This window comes from Rhinichthys klamathensis, unplaced genomic scaffold (assembly GCF_029890125.1).
Source record: "Rhinichthys klamathensis goyatoka isolate OS25496 unplaced genomic scaffold, OSU_Roscu_1.1 h1tg000109l_1, whole genome shotgun sequence".
Lineage (NCBI taxonomy): Eukaryota > Metazoa > Chordata > Actinopteri > Cypriniformes > Leuciscidae > Rhinichthys > Rhinichthys klamathensis.
Genome location: NW_026606647.1, coordinates 3,832,154 through 3,854,306, shown reverse-complemented (window position 1 = coordinate 3,854,306; position 22,153 = coordinate 3,832,154). Strand labels below are relative to the sequence as shown.

The 22,153-nt window shown below is 39.1% G+C and overlaps 1 protein-coding gene across 5 annotated transcripts in view; it reads left to right on the top strand.

The window, feature by feature from the left end:
- Positions 1 to 22,153, top strand: part of gabrb3 (gamma-aminobutyric acid type A receptor subunit beta3) — an 84,554-nt gene that overhangs the window by 29,998 nt on the left and 32,403 nt on the right. For 3 of the 5 annotated variants that reach the window (XM_056253947.1, XM_056253948.1, XM_056253950.1), the window contains exons 2-4: positions 190 to 237; positions 4,393 to 4,484; positions 4,618 to 4,685. In XM_056253947.1, the coding sequence (XP_056109922.1) occupies positions 190 to 237; positions 4,393 to 4,484; positions 4,618 to 4,685 (208 nt within the window). Of the gene's footprint in view, positions 1 to 189; positions 238 to 3,784; positions 4,302 to 4,392; positions 4,485 to 4,617; positions 4,686 to 22,153 lie in introns of those variants that run through there. The other 2 variants (XM_056253952.1, XM_056253949.1) reach the window with 1 other exon arrangement.

Here is a 22,153-nt window from a genome sequence, read left to right as displayed (position 1 = left end):
TATGTTTGAACCCAAGACAATACAGTATGTTATGAGTTAAAAGTGATATATTTGGTAATGGTTTTTGGGATTCTTATCTTTTATACACAATCAGAACCATCACAATTACTTAGAGAGTGTGTTGATTTCAAAAATAGAAACATGGCATTGAATGATGGGAATAACATCACCTCCCTTTCTGTTTTGCAGGAATGCTGTGGATGGGAATAAAAAGCTGTTTGCAATCTATGACACAAGGTAAGTGACTTATTTGTATGGTTAAAAAAAAAGTGAATTAAACATGACATTTTAAAGTAGAAAGACTGAAATAGTATTTTCTTGTAAGACTTACTCCAATAATCTTTGTTTTATTTACAACATTGAAAAATATTTTTTCTTCCTATTATCTACGGCATGTTGTTAACGCCTCAGGATCGGAGTTTCGCAGTATCGCAGTGGTCTGAATTTTTCAATGGGTATTACGAGTGATTTTGCAGAGTTCTGTCTCAATCTAAAACAAATCAGACCGACAATGTCAGCCACGTACATACATTATTCATTCAGCACAGTGCAATATTCACTCCATACAGAGAAACAATTTATCTGTGTCCATTTATGTGTGTCCTGGGCGGGGGGGGGGGGGGGGGCTTTTTCATTTACGAATTGACACGAATGGAAGGAAAAACCCTTTCAGTGGAAACCAGTTATTCCTAGTGATACTACCTCACCCATATACAGTAGATCAGAAAATTGCTTTGTTAGTTCAGTGGGCGAAATAAAGCAAAGTGCCTTGTGAACTTGTGGACGCGGTCTTTTACCTCACATTTAGAGAGGTCAGGGGACACTGGTCATTTTAAAGGCAGGGATCGTGAAAGGTTTCAGTCCTCCCACAGCCTGTTTGACTAGTGTTACTTTAAAGGCAATCTACAGCATTAACAGCATTTGGCTTGGTGTGTGACCGTGACTTGGTGCCATTTGCTCAGCCCACACACTGAGGAGCCTTTGCATTTGCAGATGATGTGTGAGTGGAGTGCTTTGTTTGGATGATGGGATGTGGGTGTGTGTGGGTAAGTGCTGTTCAGAGCTACCCTCGCTTTCTATCTCTCTCCTTATTGTAGCTGCTCTTTATAAATGTTTATGCTGCAAGAAGCATAGAAATCATTCCAGCTACACATGTAAAACTACAAAAAGAAATCATCTTAGAATTGAATATTGAACACATTATACTCTATTAATGCCAACGTGATAGTAAAAGGGGCAAGGGCACCTACTGAGCACAAGTCTAAAACTTTAAGTTTTAGTTCTGTACAAAGAAGTGTTTTCAGAAACAAATTTCAGACCTAAAGAATTTACACCCAGCCAATTCATGAGTTTGGAATTGGCCACACACAAAGTTGAAATAGAATGACAGGATAGGGAATTTATTGAACTGCAATCAATGGTTATCATTATCATTTATAAAATATGATGAAATAAACAAAATACAAATTTCAATCTATAACATTCAAGAACTTAATAATCTTTGCTTTCCTAGTTAAAAATTACTGTTATACTAATTTCTTAGAATGTCAATTCTAATGTAATTCTATTTTTCTTACATTCAAATTATAAATTCAAGGAATGGCTACCCAGGACCAGCTGTCCTAAAACAGATTAATCTTTGTTAACAATTCAAAAATGAAGAGTGATGTATCAATAATATAGTCCTCCTAACACTATTTCAGACGGGTGATCAAATACTAAATGTTGCCAAGCAAAAAAAAAAGTTGTACTTGAGAGCTCAAGAAGAATGGGCATCTCGGTGGAGACTCAGTCCTCGGCTCTGAAGCTTCTGAAACAGTACCAGGAAGCACAGCCACATCCCTCTGCATCCGGCATCTGCTTCTAAAAGCATTAGCCCGGCATCAGTCTGCACACTACAGTCTTAATGTAGCTTGGGGATTTTAAGAAGGCCACTAACTTCGACCATTGGCCATATCAAATCCAGCAACAGCTCCCTTAAACAACCTTTCAGTCAGAACAATCCAGACCAGTTTTTTTTAAGACAGGTCAAATTAACAGGATTAGTTTAATGAGTTTTTAAAGCTTGGAAGAAGCCATTACACTTCGGCTTAATCTCCAGCAGACTGTCAAGTCTCACTGAAAATCTGATTATGTATAATAAAATTGTCTAGAGGCTCAATGGAGGAGCCTTAATATCCATTGATGGGGAGTGGTAGTGAGAACAAGTAATATATCAGATTGATTTTATCACAGAAGGTATCAATACAGAAGCATTTTTCTCCTTCCACTCTGTGCCATGATGTTCTGTTTATCACTATTAGTGTGTATGCTTGCATGCAGAGGTTGGCTACAGTACAGAAGGTGTTCTTATAAATGTAATGTTCTAATAAAGTTATAACGCACTGCCATTTGACACCACCATACCTTGATGTGCAGCTGAAATGATCTTCTCAGAAAGAGAAAGATTAGCCAACTAGTGTCCATAACACTCAAATGGAAGGAATGAGCTGAGTCGCCACTTAAAGGTGCAGTAACCCATTGTTGAAAAACGCTGTTGAAAGTGGATCGGACCACATTGGACATTTGCATTATTATTATTATTATTATTATTATAAGCTTGGAATGTGTAAACCTTCTCCACTGCCCGTTCCAAGCATCCCAAAGCTCCCAAAGTGTGTCAGAAAAGTGAGATGACTTTCTCCTAATATATGTTTTTTCGTTTACGCCATAGTCGTTGCTTGTGTTGCATATGTACGTTTACGTGAATCTGGGGGCAGACTGGAGGCATCAAGATAGGGGTGTGTTTGTTTTGGTGATTTTAAATATCAACAGGGTTTACCAGAAATCGCTTACTGCACCTTTAACAGTTATGACAGTATCATTTTAAAAGTTTTTATTTATTTTTATTTTAGCATAGGCATTTTAAACAAAAATGCAATTTTTTAATAATATATGTATGTCTATATCTATAAGAAAGAGATATAAGAATATATATATAAGAATAATGCCAGTTCTTGCAAATAATGCCCGATACCGAAAACTGAAAGTCCAGTCCAGCAAACTGTTTATGGTAAGCTAGGCCAACTCGAATTTTACGGATTTCCCGATTTTTGCACATTCTCGTAGTAATCGAAATGGTGTGATTACCTATTGTAATTTTGTTGAAAAATACTTATGAAATGAAATGTCTATATAATATATACTTTACTTATATGTAAAACGAATCAATTGTTTTATGGCCCTCCTCAACCATTCTTTGGTTTTGACTTCCTGTGTCTTCCAGTAAGAAACCCCCCAAACCTGATTACATTTCCTGCACTTGAACAGCAAAGGACGAATTTACAACGCAAGAAGTTGTGATTTGGTTTGGATTTGTTGTAACCAAGTTGCTTTCCACTCACAAAGATTTGTGATGTAGGCTACACCCACCAGCAGGAACGGCAAGAATACACGAGCTAAAATACTCACCGTTGTATTGTTCTCCATAAACGAAGAGTTGGGGGAACCCTTTCCAGTCGTTCTCTTCAACGTTTACTCGCGTGTATACACTTTTTCTACTAGTTAACGAGCCCAACGAAACAACACACCGGTGTTTTGTTGCGATATACAGTTACGTTTTTGTTTGAATTGACATGAAAGAGTTATACTCCGCACTAAACACCAGCAAAACCGATTTCACGCCGAAGCTTGTGGAATGTCACGTGACCACTTTACTTAGAGAAGTCCTCGTGCTCGCATGTCAATTTCATCACACTCCGGTAGACTCGGTCATCATTTTCGAAATCAGTACCCGAAATTTCCCGAGTGAACATCTGATAACAAGCGTACTTTGTTGGCTATATGTGGGAAAATAAGTATTCCTTGCTTTGCTTTGCTGAAACAAAAAAAGAGGCGTAAGACTGAGACTTCAACAGAGGGTGTAGATTCGGGACAGCACAGCTACGAGCGTCAAAACCGAAGGATGGAGATCTGGCTGTGCCCCAAACACAGACTCCCCTGCTGCAAGCTCCGGTAGTGTCTTGGGCAAAATGCATTGTATTCACCGAGCACCTAACCAAATAACGCAGTCTCCGCAAGAGAGCGAAAACGCGGATCGCAGCGATTTGTTTACGCGTGTTTGACAGTAATTGGAGTTTAGCAAAGACCCACTGATGGAATAACGTAACGTGTTACCCTACGCAAGGAAATCATACAACGTCAGTTTTGTCGCTCGATTCCTTGTCTGAAAGAGTATAAGGAATGTTTGGAATACAGAAACGAAGGCTGTTTGGTGTTCTTTCATTACCGGTAATTGTGGCAGTGATGTGCTGTGCTCAAAGGTAAGAAGAGCTGGTGGAGACCATGGCGCGAGAGCATAGACCTCCTGGGCTCTAATATGATGGAATAACCTTCTTTATTGTTTCTTTACAGCGCCAATGAACCAGGAAACATGTCTTTTGTCAAAGAGACAGTAGACAAGCTTTTGAAAGGGTATGACATTCGTCTTCGACCAGACTTTGGAGGTATGATGTCGCTCACTTCATTATTTCTTACTTTTAATGTCACATAAGTATTTAAAGATTGTTTTAAAGATTGATATAAAATAAATAAATGGTTTTGGTGAACTTGAGGATTAAGTTTTTCTTCTCATTTAAGGTGCACCAGTGGCAGTAGGCATGAGCATCGATGTGGCGAGCATAGACATGGTGTCGGAGGTCAACATGGTATGTCTGTTTCTATCTTTAATTATTTATCGAACCATTGATAAGTAGCATAAGCAGACTTTTGGACATGTCCTGTGAATTTGTCAAAGAGTTTTCTGTGGTGCTGGCCATGGTGCTGAATCCACATAGCTTAGTGTCTTCTGCCTGTGAGTGCTAGAGCTTTGCTCAATCTGTTTTAGTGCCAAGGTCTAGTAAGGGAAGTGTTTTTAATTTTAAAATCCTGCCAGGACTTCATTGTCGAGAATGTGGTGTTTTTTCATCATGTTAATGCTTTCTCAGTGCAGATCAGCACCAGCAAATCACTTCCAATGTCCGATGATAGCTTTTATTGTGATTTGAATAAAAAAACTAAAACAAAATTGAAAAATATCCCACGTTTTAGGACTAGAAACTGTAGTGGTGCTTTTTGAGTCAATAAAAGTTTGCATTCTGAAATGAAGTGTTTATGATTCATGAATGCATGGGTAACAGTTAAAAAGTTTTATTTGGAGCATTAGTGGATAAAATATGAAGCATATGTTTGTGTTACATACATTCTATTTTTGGCTTTGTTTTGACTGTAGAACTCATACAGACTTGGTATATAGACTTAATTATATAAAATGTCGAGTCAAAGTTTCTCAGTGGTACATGTCCACATCAGAGTATGAGACAGGGTTGTCTCTATGGAGACCATGTCCATTTCACAGTCATGAATATGCAGATAGGTTAGCCCTCTCACCTGGGCACTGAAAGGAGGATGCTGTTAGCTTAGAGTCCCACAAGGGGATGGACACATACACCAAGGACACAGCTTGACTGTGACACAAAAAGTGATCATCAGTCACCTGGACCTGTGTTTATTCTTTTGTAAAGTTGATAGACACTGACAAGATTAAATTGTCCAGCATCTGTCCTCATCTACTGTTCGTAGCATGATATGTCAGACAATTGTCCCAGTGTGGATCAAAACTGATTTGACATATTTGCAATTCAATTTCTTCAATATTGTGTTCTTTGTGAAATTCGTTATGTCTGATCTCAACTTTGACTTTTTGATTTGATTTGGTGTCACATCAGAGAATATGTAGAGATTTGATATGTCACTTTACCTTTAAGACTGTCACTGATCTTCCCTTTAAAGGTGAGAGTTTGAACAAGGAGCACTAATCTTAGATTAACCCCAAAACACATCTGTTGGAGCTCAGAGCAGTGAAAGTCACACAACCCATGCAATCACAAAAAAAAGTTATTCATTTTGAATATTTGTTCCTGAAATTTTGCAGGTTTTCCCGGTTAATGAGCTTTTAGCCTTTTAGTTACTTTTGATTTAGTTCTATCTGTAAGAAAACACTCCAAACTTGGTATTGCATCATTTTTCGCTTGTCGTCATGTCAGATGTGCGCTGCTCTGATTGGAGCTGTCTGTAATGCTATGCTACTCAGCCCACATCTTTCCTTTCCTTTGCACTTCTGCCACTCACTGTAGAAATGCATTGATCAGTGCATTTTTGCAATATTAAGATCATTAATAATTAAACACGGCCACACTTAGTCTTATCAGGTACAGTCTGTGAATTATTCACTATAGACACACATTTAGCTTTAGTTCTCCCGTGGAGTAAAACTGACCCTGTCAGAATGAAATATTAACTCAATTTGTAGCCGAAATCAACAGTGCTGCAGACATTAGCCCGGTTGATGAGGTTAGCCATGTGACTGAACTTAGAGCGCTTTGCACGGGAAGTCTAATGGTAAGGTAATCAAGCAGACGCTAACAGGATTTTCCAGCCTAAGAATGGTGTTTGCTCTTTACAGATTAGTTATTTCTGTATAATGGATTAGCTTTCTTTAGAGGTACAAATTAGGATTACTTGGCCCATATTGTTAATAGCAGTGATCCAGGCAGGGTGAGGACAAGGATGTGTGTGTATGTGTGTGGCGGGGGTTGGCTCAGCTCAGCAAAGCTCAACGCAGCCCAGCACAGTGGGGATATCAGGGAAACCTCTGTGCACAGTAGGGATTACAGAAGTCAGTGTGATTATTATTCTGTGAGACAGTTAAGCATCCAGGGAATGACAGGAATAGAGAGCAATATGAAACATTTCCCGTACAGGCATATCCGCACACACTCCGCCTGTGTATTCATGACTGCTTATGCAGACCGTATGAAATAGTTAATCTCTCTTGAGATTATCTTTGAAGTGATATGATTGAGAGTGTGTTTGCTGGTGTGAGAAAGAAAAAAAAGTGTCTTAGTATTCATTCATATATGCATCAAAGTTGAATGACTACTTACTCAAACTGCTGTTTGCAAGAAGGAAAATGGATTATAGATACATACTGGCGAAATCATTGCGTCACACATAGAAAATTTTACTGTCCGTGGTGCTGAAATGTGTGATTTGAGAAGGATTTTGCATATGTTGAGATACTGACATACGATGGGAACACATACATGATTTTCAAAATCGTTGGATCGCTGTTCTTCTCGCACTACATGACAGTCTGGGGTTCCATTTAGTTGCTGTTGTGTGCACACTACATGACAGATCGGCGACAGGGGGGGTCATACATTAAAAAACATTTCAATAGGAAGAATCCCCGACAAACTCTGTCTGGTCTACAACCTATGTCAATTTGCCTGTGTGCTGATTTACAACAGGAAAAAAAAAAGAAGAGCTTGCAGAAGCCATGCTTGCTGATGTTCTGTTGCAGGTCTATGACTGCTCCGCCTGCATTTTCTTATTCTCTCTTTGGCTGTTGGTCTTCACAGATGTAATTCCAGTCAAAACACATTTCACACTGCAGGACAGTCAGTGACAGGTCCAGATATTTAGCATGCTGTGATTGGTGCGTGCTAAATATCTCACGGGCATCGGCGACAAATCGGCGCTTCACTCAGATCACGTCTTTGATAATAAATACACACTACGCAATTGTTACTCACGTGAACGAGCATCGATTTGCCTCAGATTTTCTACGCCATTTATCTACGCTTTCCACAAAACTGTTGGCGAGTGAAAATCGTGCCGTATCTACCCAGCATTAAAGAGGACCTATTATCCTTTTTTTACATTTTCAACTTTCTTTAGAATGTTGCTGTTTGAGCATGAAAAAGTTCTGCAAAGTTACAAAGCAAAGTCCACTTCAAAGGAGGTTATTCTCTACATCAGCACTGTTTCTAAACTCCCTGAAACATCTTGATTGTAGTGTTACATTTTCTTCCAGGAATGTACACGGCACAATTTTCCTCATTTAAATAATTCCTTCCCAAAGCGTACACAAAATAAAGGGGGTGAGGCCTGGTTGAGTTGCATCAGTAGTGTGTTGTCACCATATCCAAGAGATGCTGTTTTTTTCCCACCCCGGATCTATCGCAGTTGTGGTAAGAGACATGACATTTTCAAAACGCACTCGAAGCGATTGACCAATCACAGCACACTGATTCAGCCGATCAATCAGACCACCATGACAGAGCGTTACAGACCAGGAAGAGAGATGCTACAGTCATGTAAAATATGTGAAAAATAAGGTGTTTTTTGAACATTGAAGCATTAAAACCAACTCTAATAGACCCCCCCAAAAAACGGCATAATTGGTCCTCTTTAACAATTTGTTACAACTACAATCATTAACTTTACCTAACATAGCTCACAAAATTAGACACATCAGGACGGAAATACGCCATATTGTTTAGATTTACTAATTGTGATTTACTACTTTTTAAAATATATATTGTTGACAGTGCATTACTTTATTTCCCAGTTGTTGTTGTAATTTCACTATGTACTAAGCTATGTTCTGTTATTCTGACATTTATAGTCAAGCACACACATACATATTTAATAGGACCTTACTCTGTCAATATGTCACATGAAACAGCTTTCATTTTGTGTTTGTTTAATTTCAATAACAGGCCCCTGGTGTGTTCAATACAGATTCTTCTGTAAGTGTCCTGGTGTGTTCAATTCACTTGTAAGTGTGGCTGACAACACCAAAGGCTTTAGGAATTTCAATTTAGAATTTCCTTGACCCCAGTCTGCCTTTAAAGGGTATTGTTCTTCAACATCCCAGCTTGAATAGCCCCTTTTGTATCAAGGCAGAGCTTTTTCAGATGTTTAAAGGTGTCTGAAAGTGGAAAAGTTGCTCGTTGACTTATGCTGATTTGATGGGTTGTTTTTGTGTAGTATATAATTGTAAAATATTTTTTAGTTAGGGCTGGATACACCTCAGAAGTTGTCTATGATATTATAAGTAGTGATGCAATGAACATACAGTACAGTACATGACAGTAAAGACATTTATTATTTGTGACACTGGATCGCAAAACCAGTCACAAGTAGCACGGGTATATTTGTGGCAATAGTCAACAATATATTGTATGGGTCAAACTTATCGATTTTTCTTTTATGCCAAAAATCATTACGATATTAAGTAAAGATCATGTTCCATGAAGATATTTAGTAAATTTCCTACTGTAAATATATAAAACATTATTTTTGTGAGTGAATGCAGCACAATCGCGAACATAAATGGACAACTTTAAAGGCGATTTTCTCAATGTTTAGATTTTTTTACACCCTCAGAATCCAGATTTTCAAATAGTTGTATCTCGGCCAAATATTGTCCTATCCTAACAAACCATACATTCTCAATTTCAAAAACAGGTGACTGGTTTTGTGGTCACGTTTTACAAAAAAATCATATCTCAAATAAATGCTGTTTCATTTTCTTTCTTTCATTCAAAGGATTCTGAACAAATGTATCAAGGTTTCACAAAACAATTCAGCAGCACAACATTGATAATAATTAGAAATGTTGCTTAAGCGCCAAATCAGCATACTGGAATATGATTTCTGAAGGATCATGTGACACTGCTGAAAATTTGGCTTTGCCATCACAGGAATAAATTACATTTTAACATACAAAATAAAATTTATCAAATAAATGCGGCCTTGGTGAGCATAAGATACTTCTTTCAAAGACATTAAAATGCTGACTCCAAAATGGTAGTGTATATAAGTATATACACTAAAACTACATGGCAGAAGATAAACCACTATTGGTCAACCATGAGCTGTTTCCAGAACAGTGTGTGTAGCCTACAAGTAAGGGCTAACAGGGCCACACTAACCAAATCTTGACCCCCGCCCTCAGTGGAGTCAGGAGTCATGTCTATTTCACCAAAGTAAATGTTCCTCAACTGTTGACATTTAGACTGTTAAACGGCAGGTGTAACTGTATGTGATGTGTGTGATAGATTGTTGGAGGTAATATAGTGACAAAATTGAACAACTGCCTCATCCAGCCATGTTTAGTCCAACCTGTTAACTCTTGCCATTAGTCAATGAGTCACAGGAAAACATGTCTTGATTGACAGACATATCCACGGCTTTTCTTACGCCCCTGTTGACTGTGACAAGGCCTGATTGTGTGGCATAGTGTATAAATAGCCAGCTGCCATGGCAATGAGGCTCGCACTTGCAGAGTGTCAGGTGGGCAGGAGGTGTGTGCGCATATGTGTGTGTTGAACGTTTAATTGTGGTACCTCATTAGCTAGACTGACATGCCAGAGACAGACATGAAACACATCAAGATTTTAGTTAGTACGTGTGTTAATGAAACCAAGAAGAACGAAGTCAATGGAGTGGATGTGTTTCGAATGTCTTGCCGTCACATTGTATGACAAAAGTAACAGTCCCAGAGGTTCAGTAGTGACATGGGTAGACATTACAGAAGAATTTGTGGTTTCCCCACAGCATTGAAACGCATAGACTGAGACAGCGCAGCTACACTGAGATGCACTCCAGATTTTTACCCAAGAGGCTTTTTTTTTTCTACTTTCCCATGGTTTCCTCTGAATATATCTTCATTGTTTTTTTTTTGCTCAAGCTCTAAAAGAATCACTCTTTACTGTGACAGGTTGTATTATAATCATATCATACCCTGAAGTTTGTTCTTGAAAGTTACACCAATGTTTCTTGGTTAGTGCAATTAAAGCTCTGAGACATTTCTGTTAATTCAACTGTGTTGGGTTATGGTTCAACAATACACAACTTTGTTCATGAAAGTTAAAGTGATGTTCAGATTGAGGATTTGTCGTTTGAGCTGTAAAGTTGTCTAAATCATTATTTTAGTGTTGGGACTACTGTTTAAAGCCTGGTTCACAGGGCAGGATAATTAGGCCGATTTTAGCCCCGACAATCTTAAGGATGCTCCGATTATCGTAAAATAATCTGATCAGATATTCCTGCCGTGTGTGGTGTGTTAAGACTGCTCTCGTCTGCTCGGAAGGACGTAGAGACCACTCAGATCTCAAATCAGGGATTTCCAACATGTTGAAATTTTTTGGCCCGATTTCTCCTCGTGTGTGGTGTCCCCCGGGGACAAACGAGCACGTAGCCTGTGGACTATGGCGTGTAGCCAATCAGAAAGCGAGGTGACGAGGCGCAGAGGAAGCACCTGGAAACAAAATCAAAACAGCCGGCGGTATGGCGCACCAGAAAGTCCGGTGGACGTCTGGGATTCTTTGACCATCGCCTTTTCTTTTGATTACGTTTTTATAACACAAATCGGTTTGTGTGTGATGTGTTGATTTTGCCGTGTGGCAGCGCACCACACAGTGTACGACCAAAACTGTTAGACCCGTGATTTTTTATCGCCGTGTGTGGGGTCTCTCAGGTTTGGAAAATCGGCCGACAATTTTAAAAAATCGTCCCGTGTGAACAAGGCTTTAGGTAGATAAACTCTGGATATGTGGGTGACTTTAAGCATATAGTAGTTGTCACGTCCCTTGACACAGTTGTAAAAGTTGAATGATTGCTCAGACAAAGTTGGTAAGTGATTCAGTCACAATAGTCACATTTTAACATGTATATGTCATGTAATAATAATAATAATAATTCATTACATTTATATAGCGCATTTCTAGGCACTCAAAGCGCTTTACAAAGAAGGGGGAATCTCCTCAACCACCACCAATGTGCAGCATCCACCTGGATGATGCGACGGCAGCCATATTGCGCCAGAACGCCCTCCACACACCAGCTTATTGGTGGAGAGGAGACAGGGTGATGAAGCCAATTAGTATATATATATATGGGGATGATTAGGAGGCCATGGTGGACAGAGGCCATTGGGCAAATTTGGCCAGGACACCGGGGTTACACCCCTACTATTTCGAAAGACATCCTGGGATTTGTATGACCACAGAGAGTCAGGACCTCGGTTTAACGTCTCATCCGAAGGACGGTGCTCTTTGACAGTATAGTGTCCTCGTCACTATACTGGGGTGTTAGGACCCACACAGACCACAGTGTGAGCGCCCCCTGCTGCCCTCACTAACACCTCTTCCAGCAGCAACCTAGTTTTCCCAGTAGGTCTCCCATCCAGGTACTAACCAGGCTCAACCCTAATTAGCTTCAGTGGGCAACCAGTCTTGGGCAACAGGATGATATGGCTGCAAAGTCTGGTTTAATTTAATACAGTATTTTCAAGTTTATTCTGGTGCATTACCTTGTCCCATAGACCTTCAATGGAAATGCATTCCATTGAAAACACAACACAATCTTTATTTGTTTTGGACAATTATTTTATAGCTTAACTTGTACTGAACCTGGATTGTTCTTCCTTTTACCTTTATGTTTCTACAGCTATTTTGGACAAAATCTGTAAAACATTCTGTAACTCAAATGTATTACATAAAATGCAGACACAGCTTCAGCTTGAAATGTGATCCATGCGCTGTCTATTAAGGTCTACATTTCAGTGTTGTGCTCTTGATGTCAGTGTATGCAGCTGTATTCTGTCTTCAGACCGGAAGTGGCAGGGCTGTTAAAGACTAAAAGCTCTTATGCTCTCCTGTCAGTGGGGTAAAGTCAGTGCCTTGAGTAAAAAAAAGATTTGCTTTATGTACATTACATTTTACTGTACCAGTTTCTCTCTCTCTCTCTCTCTCTCTCTCTCTCTCTCTCTCTCTCTCTCTCTCTCTCTCTCTCTCTCTCTCTCTCTCTCTCTCTCTCTCTCTCTCTCTCTCTCTGTCTTCACTTCTAAAATCAGGGTAGTGGTAACGTCATTACACACGCAAAGACATATTTTCACTCACAGAGTTGAGTCGCAGTGCAAGAATTATGGCATGAAATATCCCATTCAAAGCTGTCTGTCAGCAAGATTGCTTGGGGAAGGCAAAAAAAGTGTTGCAAATATTACACTCTTCCATAAAAATGAATTAAATACAATTTGCATCTAACGGACCGTGCTGCTTACACAGCCTCTCGAGGAGGGCCCAGCACAGGCGGCATTAAATTACCCTGTCAAAATGTGCTGTTAGCAAGCAGAATATTTCTCAGAAATCAAAAGCATTCAGACATAATCAATATACTGCTGCTGTTTTGTGTTCAATCAGGGGGTGAATCTCACAAAACCTGTGAAGAGTATGTCCCAGTCACATTTCTCATAGAAATAAAATGATATATTGTTATATATATATATATTTGTGTGTGTGTGTGTGTGTGTGTATACAGTATATATATATATATATATATATATATATACAGTGAATATATATATATATATATATATATATATATATATATATACAGTGTATATATACAGTGAATATATATATATATACAGTGTATATATTATATATATATATATATATATAATTTTTGGATGATTTTTTTCCCCTACAAAAAAATCTGATTCTCATTCATATATTTTTAATATTACCTTTGATATTTGCTGATTTAAATAGAAAAACAAATGTATTTATGGTTACAGAAGTACTGAGTAATATTAATTAACTACATGTACTTACTATAGGGTTCAGTTTAGGGTTAGTTGCATGTAAATATGCATAGTTTATAGTTATTACTAGAGTAACTATATAACATGTAACAATGACACTGTAAAATAAAGTGCTACTGTATTTTTTATTATTATTATTTTAAAGAAATTTAAAGAACCCCACCAGGACAAATGACCAAAAAAAAATAGAAGCAGAAACAATTTATCTGTACTCATTACAGTAATGAGAATCTGGGGGGAAATGTGTTTAATGTTCATGAAAATAATGTCCAAATGCAAAACATCTTCATTTCAAGACTTTATTTATTATGGAACTTATTTTTACTTAGGGTTAAATGTGACCTAGACATGCTTTCGTGAGATTCATCTGGGAAAGACCCCTCAAATTGCTTATGGATGCATTTAAAAGAATATCATAAATCTCTCTCTTTCTCCTTATACTTTGAGGGGTAATCTTTGCCTTTCTTGACAACATCTGAAGTCAGGGAACATTTCATAAGTGCTACTGACGCACAGGACTGACATTCTCATCTGTGCACAAACACGAATGAAACATATTCAGTGTGATAGTGCTGCATGGATACACAGCAGATGATCGCTCTGGCACAATGTGTGTGGCAAGTATAAGTGGTTGCCCTGGAAACCAATATCATCTTTAGTATGGATTTGAAGATGTTTGTGGTACTTACCCAGGTGAAGAGGGAGGTGGGGGTGGCTTTATGAAATTACTTCTTTTTTTTTTAAGCTTATTGCCTGAAAATGTAATTATATCTACAAAAAGCTCTATCATACCTGCTGGTCTCTGGTCAAGCTTTGTGTAGAAAACTGTCAGATGAATAAGTTGATCTGTGTGGCATATTTAAAAATAAAAAGATTTCAGAAGCACTACGATGATCCATTATGATGAGTGCTGGTGGTTTCCTTTAATTTAATGCAGCTGTAACCTGATGGCTGAGTTTGGTCAAAGAGCTTTCAAGGTGAAAGTGAGTGAAGGAAAGGCACAGAAAGTGAAGAATGCACCGGAAAGCCTCAGAAACGCACAAGGTATCGGCCCAGAGCTCAGCAAGCCTGTGTGGGCGTTCTGCAGAGAGGGAGCGTCGTCAAGGAGACTGGAATTATTAATATATTTAGTCTTTTGTTTGCTCTCGCCCCCTTTATTTTTAGCCTGATAGTCAGCTTTGTGGCCTGTAATTGTTCAATCAGGCGTAATATCAGTGTATAGAAGTGTTAACTCTGAACTTCACTAAGTGCCTATTATCTCCACCTTTAGGATAAATAGGTGTGCTCCGGGAACCATTTCCTTCCAGTGACTGGTATGTGTCATATGACCTGAAGGGAAATGGAGCATGTTGCGGTCTAAGTGCCCTCTAAAAACAGTTTGCGTGGACCGCAAGGTGACATCCAGGGGTTCTCCGCTTCAATTATAGATGGAGTTAAGAGGACATTCCACTGTTTAAATCACTCCAAAATGTCCTGTTGGATACTTTGGGGCTCCTGCTGAAAGTCTCATTGACACACAGAATGCACTGCAAAGCTCCTGGGCTTATCCCTGCCGAGCACTAGCAGGCAATGGAGAGGGCAAGCAGCAAGATCACGCTGTGACATCAGCCTTTTTGAACACCATGTTAACTACAGCCTGTTGAGTTGCAGAGCTCTGGGGATGAGTGCCTCTCTCCTCTCTCGGGAATTCATCCGCTGTTACCAGGAAGTTTTCTCATTCCTGTGCGGTTTACACACGGTTGTCTTTCTTCAATGCTGTTGTTTGCATGGGAGGAAGCACGTTGATGTCAGGAGGAAAATCAATATCATATGAAAGAAAACTGGCTCTACGACTGACCTGAACCTTGGGCTGCCAGATGTCATTTCTGAGCAGAGGATGCAACAGTCCAACGCTTCTGTTAAGCCATTAGGAATTTTCACCCAAAAATAAAAATGATGACACCATTTACTCACCCTCATGTCGTTCCAAACCCGTTAGACTTTCGTTCATCTTTGGAACACAAATGAAGATCTTTTTAATGAAATCTTAGCAATTCCTGTCCCTCCTTTGACATCTACGCAACTGACACTTTATAAAGTTCATAAAGAGATCGTAAAAATAATCCATATGAATTCAGGGGTTTAGTCCAAAATTTCTGAAGAGACACGATTGATTTATACGCTGAATAGATTGAGTTTAGGCTTTTATTAAGGCACATATAAACATTCATCAGAACACACACAAGATCTAGTAAACGGAAGCTCAAGCAGGTTCGCTTGATGTTCGAGAAACAATGAGGTTCATTCTCGTGTGTTACAGAGAAGCTTTCAGCTTTCACAAGAGGTTTGTTCTCCCGCGTCAAGCAGGTTCGGTTGAGCTTTTGTTTTTGTTAGCTGATCAGTGTTTATATGTGAATAAAAAACCTAAATTCAATCTGTTCGTCACATAACGTGATGGTGTCTCGTCAGAAAATTTGGACTAAACCGCTCAATTCATGTGGATTAGTTTTACGATCTCTTTATGAACATTTTGAAGCGTCAAAGTAGTAGTTGTGTAGCTGTAAATGGAGGGACAGAACAAGTCTCAGATTTCATCAAAAAGATAAAAATTCAAATTCTGTCATCATTTACTCACCGTCATTTAACTTTTCAATCCTTGTTCTTTGGAACACAAAAGAAGATATTATGAAAAATTTCTCAGTGGTGTCCATAAAGTGAAATGTTGCTTAGACCCTTTGACTTTAAAAATGTTGTCTTTGTGTTCCACAGAAGAAAGTCGTACGAGTTTGGCATGAGGTTAAGTAAATGGGGACCGAATTTTCCTTTTTGGGGTGAACTAATCCTTTAAGAAAAAACAAATAATAATAAGATGACAAAACGCATAATGTATATACGTATTTAACTCCACATTGGAATATGTAACTACTGATTTAGGCCTCATGGTAAGTGTAAACTGTAAGCACTAAAAAGAAACAACTCATTATAGTCATTCATGAATCAGACTACATTGGCTGCACTGTATGCTTTTGATTCCCTAACAAGAACCAGTTCATAAGAGTCATTCATTCTGTAATCAAATGTCAAAAATGACCAGCACAGCATAAACAATGTCTTGAGTGTACCTGTAAAGTCATTAATTTTGTTAAGTACCAATCTGAAATGAGCATTAAGCTAGGATAGGAGAAAGTGATTTAATATAGAGAAAAAAACTTCATCTTTAAATCCGACAATTGTTTGCTTATTTATACACGTAACAATCTTTTAATCTAGCAAGTTAAATACCCACACTACGGTTCAGTGAAGTTTTCACGCTGACACTGCACAGAGGAATCTCTCTTATTGCTGTTATTCTGGTATTCCCAGCAGACGTGGTGGTGGTAGGTTGACGTAAATGCTCTCTGACTGGCATGCTGAAAGCTTGTCTTTGTGTGAGAGCACACACTCCTCACCCAGCTGATGACACTATCACCTCAGCCTCCCAGAGGGTCTCATTTATTGACAGGATTTTTCTTTCCTTTTCTATGATTGATCCTACTCTTCTTCACAAACGTCCATGTTTTCAAATACAATGTAGGGTGTAAATATGGCGAAGAGTGTAGTTTCTATGTCATAAGTCACTCCAGGTTGTATATATTGTTAATAATAATAATAATAATTAATAATAATATTATATTATAAATATATATAATTATAGTTTTGTAAATATTAAGTGTAAATAATAATATTATATTTATACTTAAGTTAACTTATTAGTATTATTATTTATAATAAATGTAATCATTTTATAATAAAATAAAAATACATTATCCCCTAAATCTAATCTTAAATCTATGTCTCAGTTCTTTTGTGAGTGCCCATGTGTTTGATAGCAGCCCCTACATTAATAGATTGTCAGTTTCAGATTTGAAATAATGTCTCTCTGTTTGTTTCTCTTGCGTTTCATCTGTTATTTGTATCTGTGGGACAGGGGAAGTAGTGTATATGTCAAAATGTGGTGTCACTTTATCATGAGGGAATCCCTCTCAGTGGAGAACAACAACAATGATTTACTGTGGAGTCATACCCTGAGATCTTAAGATGCCTTTATTTTTAGCTGTTTTCTTCTTGCAGCTTGAATCTACCACTATAAAATTTTGCCTTGTAATGAATGATTGATGCCTTATGTTTTGTGTGACCACTGCTGCACAGTTCCCCAGATATCAAACGTATCAAATCGCTCAGCTAGCACGACTGCATCTGTTTATTCCATTATTAAACACACATGAAAACGACACTGGTTTTTACAGTTTTCAGTGCACTTCTGGCCTGTCTGGATCATGTTTGACTAATGGACTGTGTGTGATACATCATGTATAATCATTCATAACTAAACATTATTGTTTGTGTAATTTGTGATGGGAGTGTCTCTGTGCAGATGATATTGTATGGAAAATAGTTAGGAAAACATTACCAGACACAAATGGCCCTACACACAGGTATTTGAGAGATGAGTATCCTCTGCATCATCTCCAGAGAACCATTGTATACATTTGTATACTGTTGGGAAAACTGTGCAGAAAATAGAGCAAGTGAAGCTACCAGCTACTTTATAGAAGGTGTCATTTATTTGATCAAAAATACAGTAAAGCTGAATTTTCAGCATCATTACTCCAGTCTTCAGTGTCACATGATCCTTCATAAATCATTCTAATATTTGGAGCTCAAGATTTTTTTTTTATTTTTTTTTTATCAATGTTGGTTACGATCTTTTAAAGTCTAGGAGATGTTACGCAACATTTGTTTTATTAGTACTGCTGATGGAGGAATACGGTGGAGAGAAAACCATGACAGACTCAACTTGAAGAGAAACAAACTGGATTTTATTGTCACAAAGCCGAAGCCACTAGTTCCAGTTTGGATGAAAAATGAGTGTGCTATTTACAATGTTTACAAATTTTACAATAATCAAATAATAAGAAAGAGAACCAAAAAGTGGCGCCAAAGAAAAGAACAGAATATAACAAAACAAGCCTTAACTAAACCTAAACCTAACCAAAGAAAAAGGTGAAAAGAAAACCGAATCTTCAGTGCATTCGGCACCTAAATAAGCTAACTATTAACAAAACATACACAGAGGGGCGCTCACTCCTAACCTAGTGTATCTAACAAATAAACACTACGGGCATTATGTATACCGCGGCATACTGACCTGTCGTTCTCTTTCCCAGAGAGAGAGTCGAATTACAGGACCCCACAGCGTCACACTGGGATACACATTGAAACTATGATCTCTACAACTAAAACATACTGAATATAAAGGTACATATAAACAAAGCATACAGCACCCAACTCATTCCACTACAAAGAGCCAGTCATCACTATATGAATCTCCAGTCACAGGTTTAGTAACCTCACAACGCTACACAAGCTCGTGGCCGCTTCCGAGAGATCGAATGAATGAAAACGCCATCCTTTTGAACCCAGCTGGTCAACTCTGATTGGCTCCCGGGCGTCGCCCCAACGATGAGTGACGTCCCGCTAGGCCAATCACAGCAGCCTGCCAGCCAAGAGTGAGCTAGAAACAGAAACAGATAATGAGCATATACTATCAACACGTGCGAAGTATACCAGCGTGCACAGACTAGTGAAAACAAAACAAACCCCCACGTGGAACGTAACACTTCCCCCCCTAAGAATCAACTATATGGATTAACTCAACAAATAGTTGATCAAATGCATTCGCTCAAATGCCACCCTAGGCAGCTCTAGACAGTGCGTCGGCTATTATATTCTCGACACCTTTTTTATGCTTAATTACCAAGTTGTAACCCTGTACAATCAGAGACCAGCGCATCAAACGCTGATTCTGATTATACATACGTGATAAAAAAAACTAAAGGGTTATGGTCAGTAAATACGGTGACCGGAATGCTACTCGATCCGACATACACATCGAAATATTGAAGTGACATTAAAAGTGCTAATGCCTCCTTCTCGATCGTTGAATAATTCAACTGGTGTTTGTTGAACTTACGTGAGAAATAACAGACCGGATGATCAATTCCATCCTCACCCGTCTGAATCAATACAGATCCAGCACCAACAGAACTCGCATCTACATCAAGTTTAAAAGCAGTGTCGTAATTTGGTGCGGCTAAAACAGGTGTGTTACACAAAAGATCCTTGATCGTACTAAAAGCATGTTGACAATCATCAGACCATAGAAACGCACGGGATGGACTAAGAAGCGCAGTTAATGGATGTGCAATCGTCGAAAAGTTTTTACAGAAGCCACGATAATAGCCAGCCATCCCTAAAAATCGACGGAGCTCTCGTCGAGTGGTTGGAACAGGAAATTCAGCTATAGCCGTAACTTTCGCTTCTAACGGGCGCACCTCCCCTTGACCGACTTCCTTCCCGAGATACGTAATAGTGGCCTGCCCAAACTCACATTTGGCTAAATTTAAAGTCAACGGAGCTTTCTCCAAACGCTCGAAAACTGTTCGCAATGACGAAATGTGTTCTATCCAATCGGTCGAGTAAACTACTAAATCATCTAAGTAGGCATTACACTTAGGCACTCCAGACAACACGATGTTAATAAGCCGCTGAAAGGTAGCCGGAGCGTTACGCATACCGAAAGCCATTACCGAGTACTGAAGAAAACTATCAGGGGTAACAAATGCAGAAATGTCAGAAGCACGACTCGTAAGAGGCACTTGCCAGTAGCCTTTTAACAAGTCTAACTTACTGACATAACGGGCTGAACCGAGGTTGTCAACACAATCTTCCATGCGCGGTAAAGGAAAACAGTCGGGCACCGTCACCGCATTTATCTTTCAGTAATCAGTACAAAATCGCGCTGTGCCATCGCTCTTCGGCACTAATAAGCATGGAGAACTCCAGGGACTACAGCTGAACCGAGCAAGTCCATGCTCTACTAGATACTCAACCTCATTTCGCATCACATCTCTTTTCGCTGCATTTACGCGGTATGCATGCTGTTTAATCGGGGCAGCATCACCCACATTAATGTCGTGCTCCAAAACTGTAGTGCGAGAAGGTACATCATTAAACAAAGCAGGAAAATCATCAATCAACTGCATAATATCACATCCTTGTTGTTCAGATAAATGAGATACATGAGATGTAAAATCAGATAATACCTCAGAATTCTTAAGTCGAGCACATTGTTGATGTGTGTGACGAAGAACGACTCCATCATCCTCCGGATCAGTGATCTCGACAGCAGCACAAGTGAACACAGGAGATGACACAGGAGATAACACAGGAGCAATGATTTCTTCTGCAAGCGACACATTCTGAACAGCTTCCCTACTGTAAAAAGTCTTTAACATATTCACGTGACACACTCGAGTCTTCCTTTTCCTATCTGGAGTTCCAATTACATAATCTGTAGTACTAAGTTTTCTTACCACCTCGTATGGTCCAGAAAACCGCGCTGATAAAGCAGACCCTACCATAGGCAGCAACACCAACACTTGATCGCCCTTATTAAAGGTACGCTGTACAGATTTACGATCATAGAGACTCTTCATCTTACCCTGAGCCACTTCAAGTGACTCTCTTGCCACGGAACAAGCTTGATGCAAGCGCTCACGGAACTTACTCACGTAATCCAGCACGTTCATTTTCGGGCTAGACTCAACAGATAATAGATTCTCTTTGAGCATTTTCAAAGGTCCTCTGACAGTGTGTCCGAATACTAGTTCAGCAGGACTGAATCCAAGGCTTTCTTGAACTGCTTCTCTGATCGCGAATAAAAGCAATGGTACCCCCTCATCCCACTCTTTCCCTGTTTCCATACAGTACTTTCTAAGCATTGACTTTAACGTTTGATGGAAACGTTCGAGTGCCCCCTGACTCTCCGCGTGATATGCACTTGCTACCCTATGGGAAATATTTAAACTCGACAACACTTGAGAAAAGATTTTTGAAAGAAAATTGGTACCTTGATCTGTCTGCACAATTTTTGGTAAACCAAACGTAGAAAAAAACTTAACAAGTGCTCTAGTTACGACAGGTGCCGTGATCTTTCTCAATGGGATTGCCTCAGGAAATCTAGTGGCAGTACACATTACGGTCAATAAAAACTGATTACCGGTCTTAGATCTAGGCAAAGGGCCGACACAATCGACGATAACGTGCTCAAGCGGTTCTCCCAACACTGGAATAGGAACAAGTGGAGCACACGGAATGACTTGATTCGGTTTGCCAGCGATCTGACAAGTGCGGCAAGTGCGACAAAATTGTGTGACATCAGTTTTTAATCTAGGCCAAAAGAAATGTCTCAAAATTCGGTGATAAGTTTTTTTAATTCCTAGATGTCCCGACAGGTCGTGATCATGAGCTAAAGATAGAACTTGCTGTCGGTAACATGAGGGAATCACGATCTGATACACACTACTCCATTCAGCATATCCAATCTCCGAACACCATTTACGCATCAATAAATCGTCCTCAACGAAATATGCAGCTTTTCTCTCTTGAGCTTTCTCTGTGGAAACAGCAGCAGCAAAGCACCTCTGGAGACTTTTATCCTGTTTTTGAGCAACAATAAGTCTCTCGCGCGTCACGCGCAGCTTTACACTCATAGTATCTGGAACATGCGCATTCTCAACAGCTTTAACGTCATCAGATACAACATCATTGATAAAAATAGGTGCGATAAAAGATGTAGCCAAATTATCAGCATCCGCT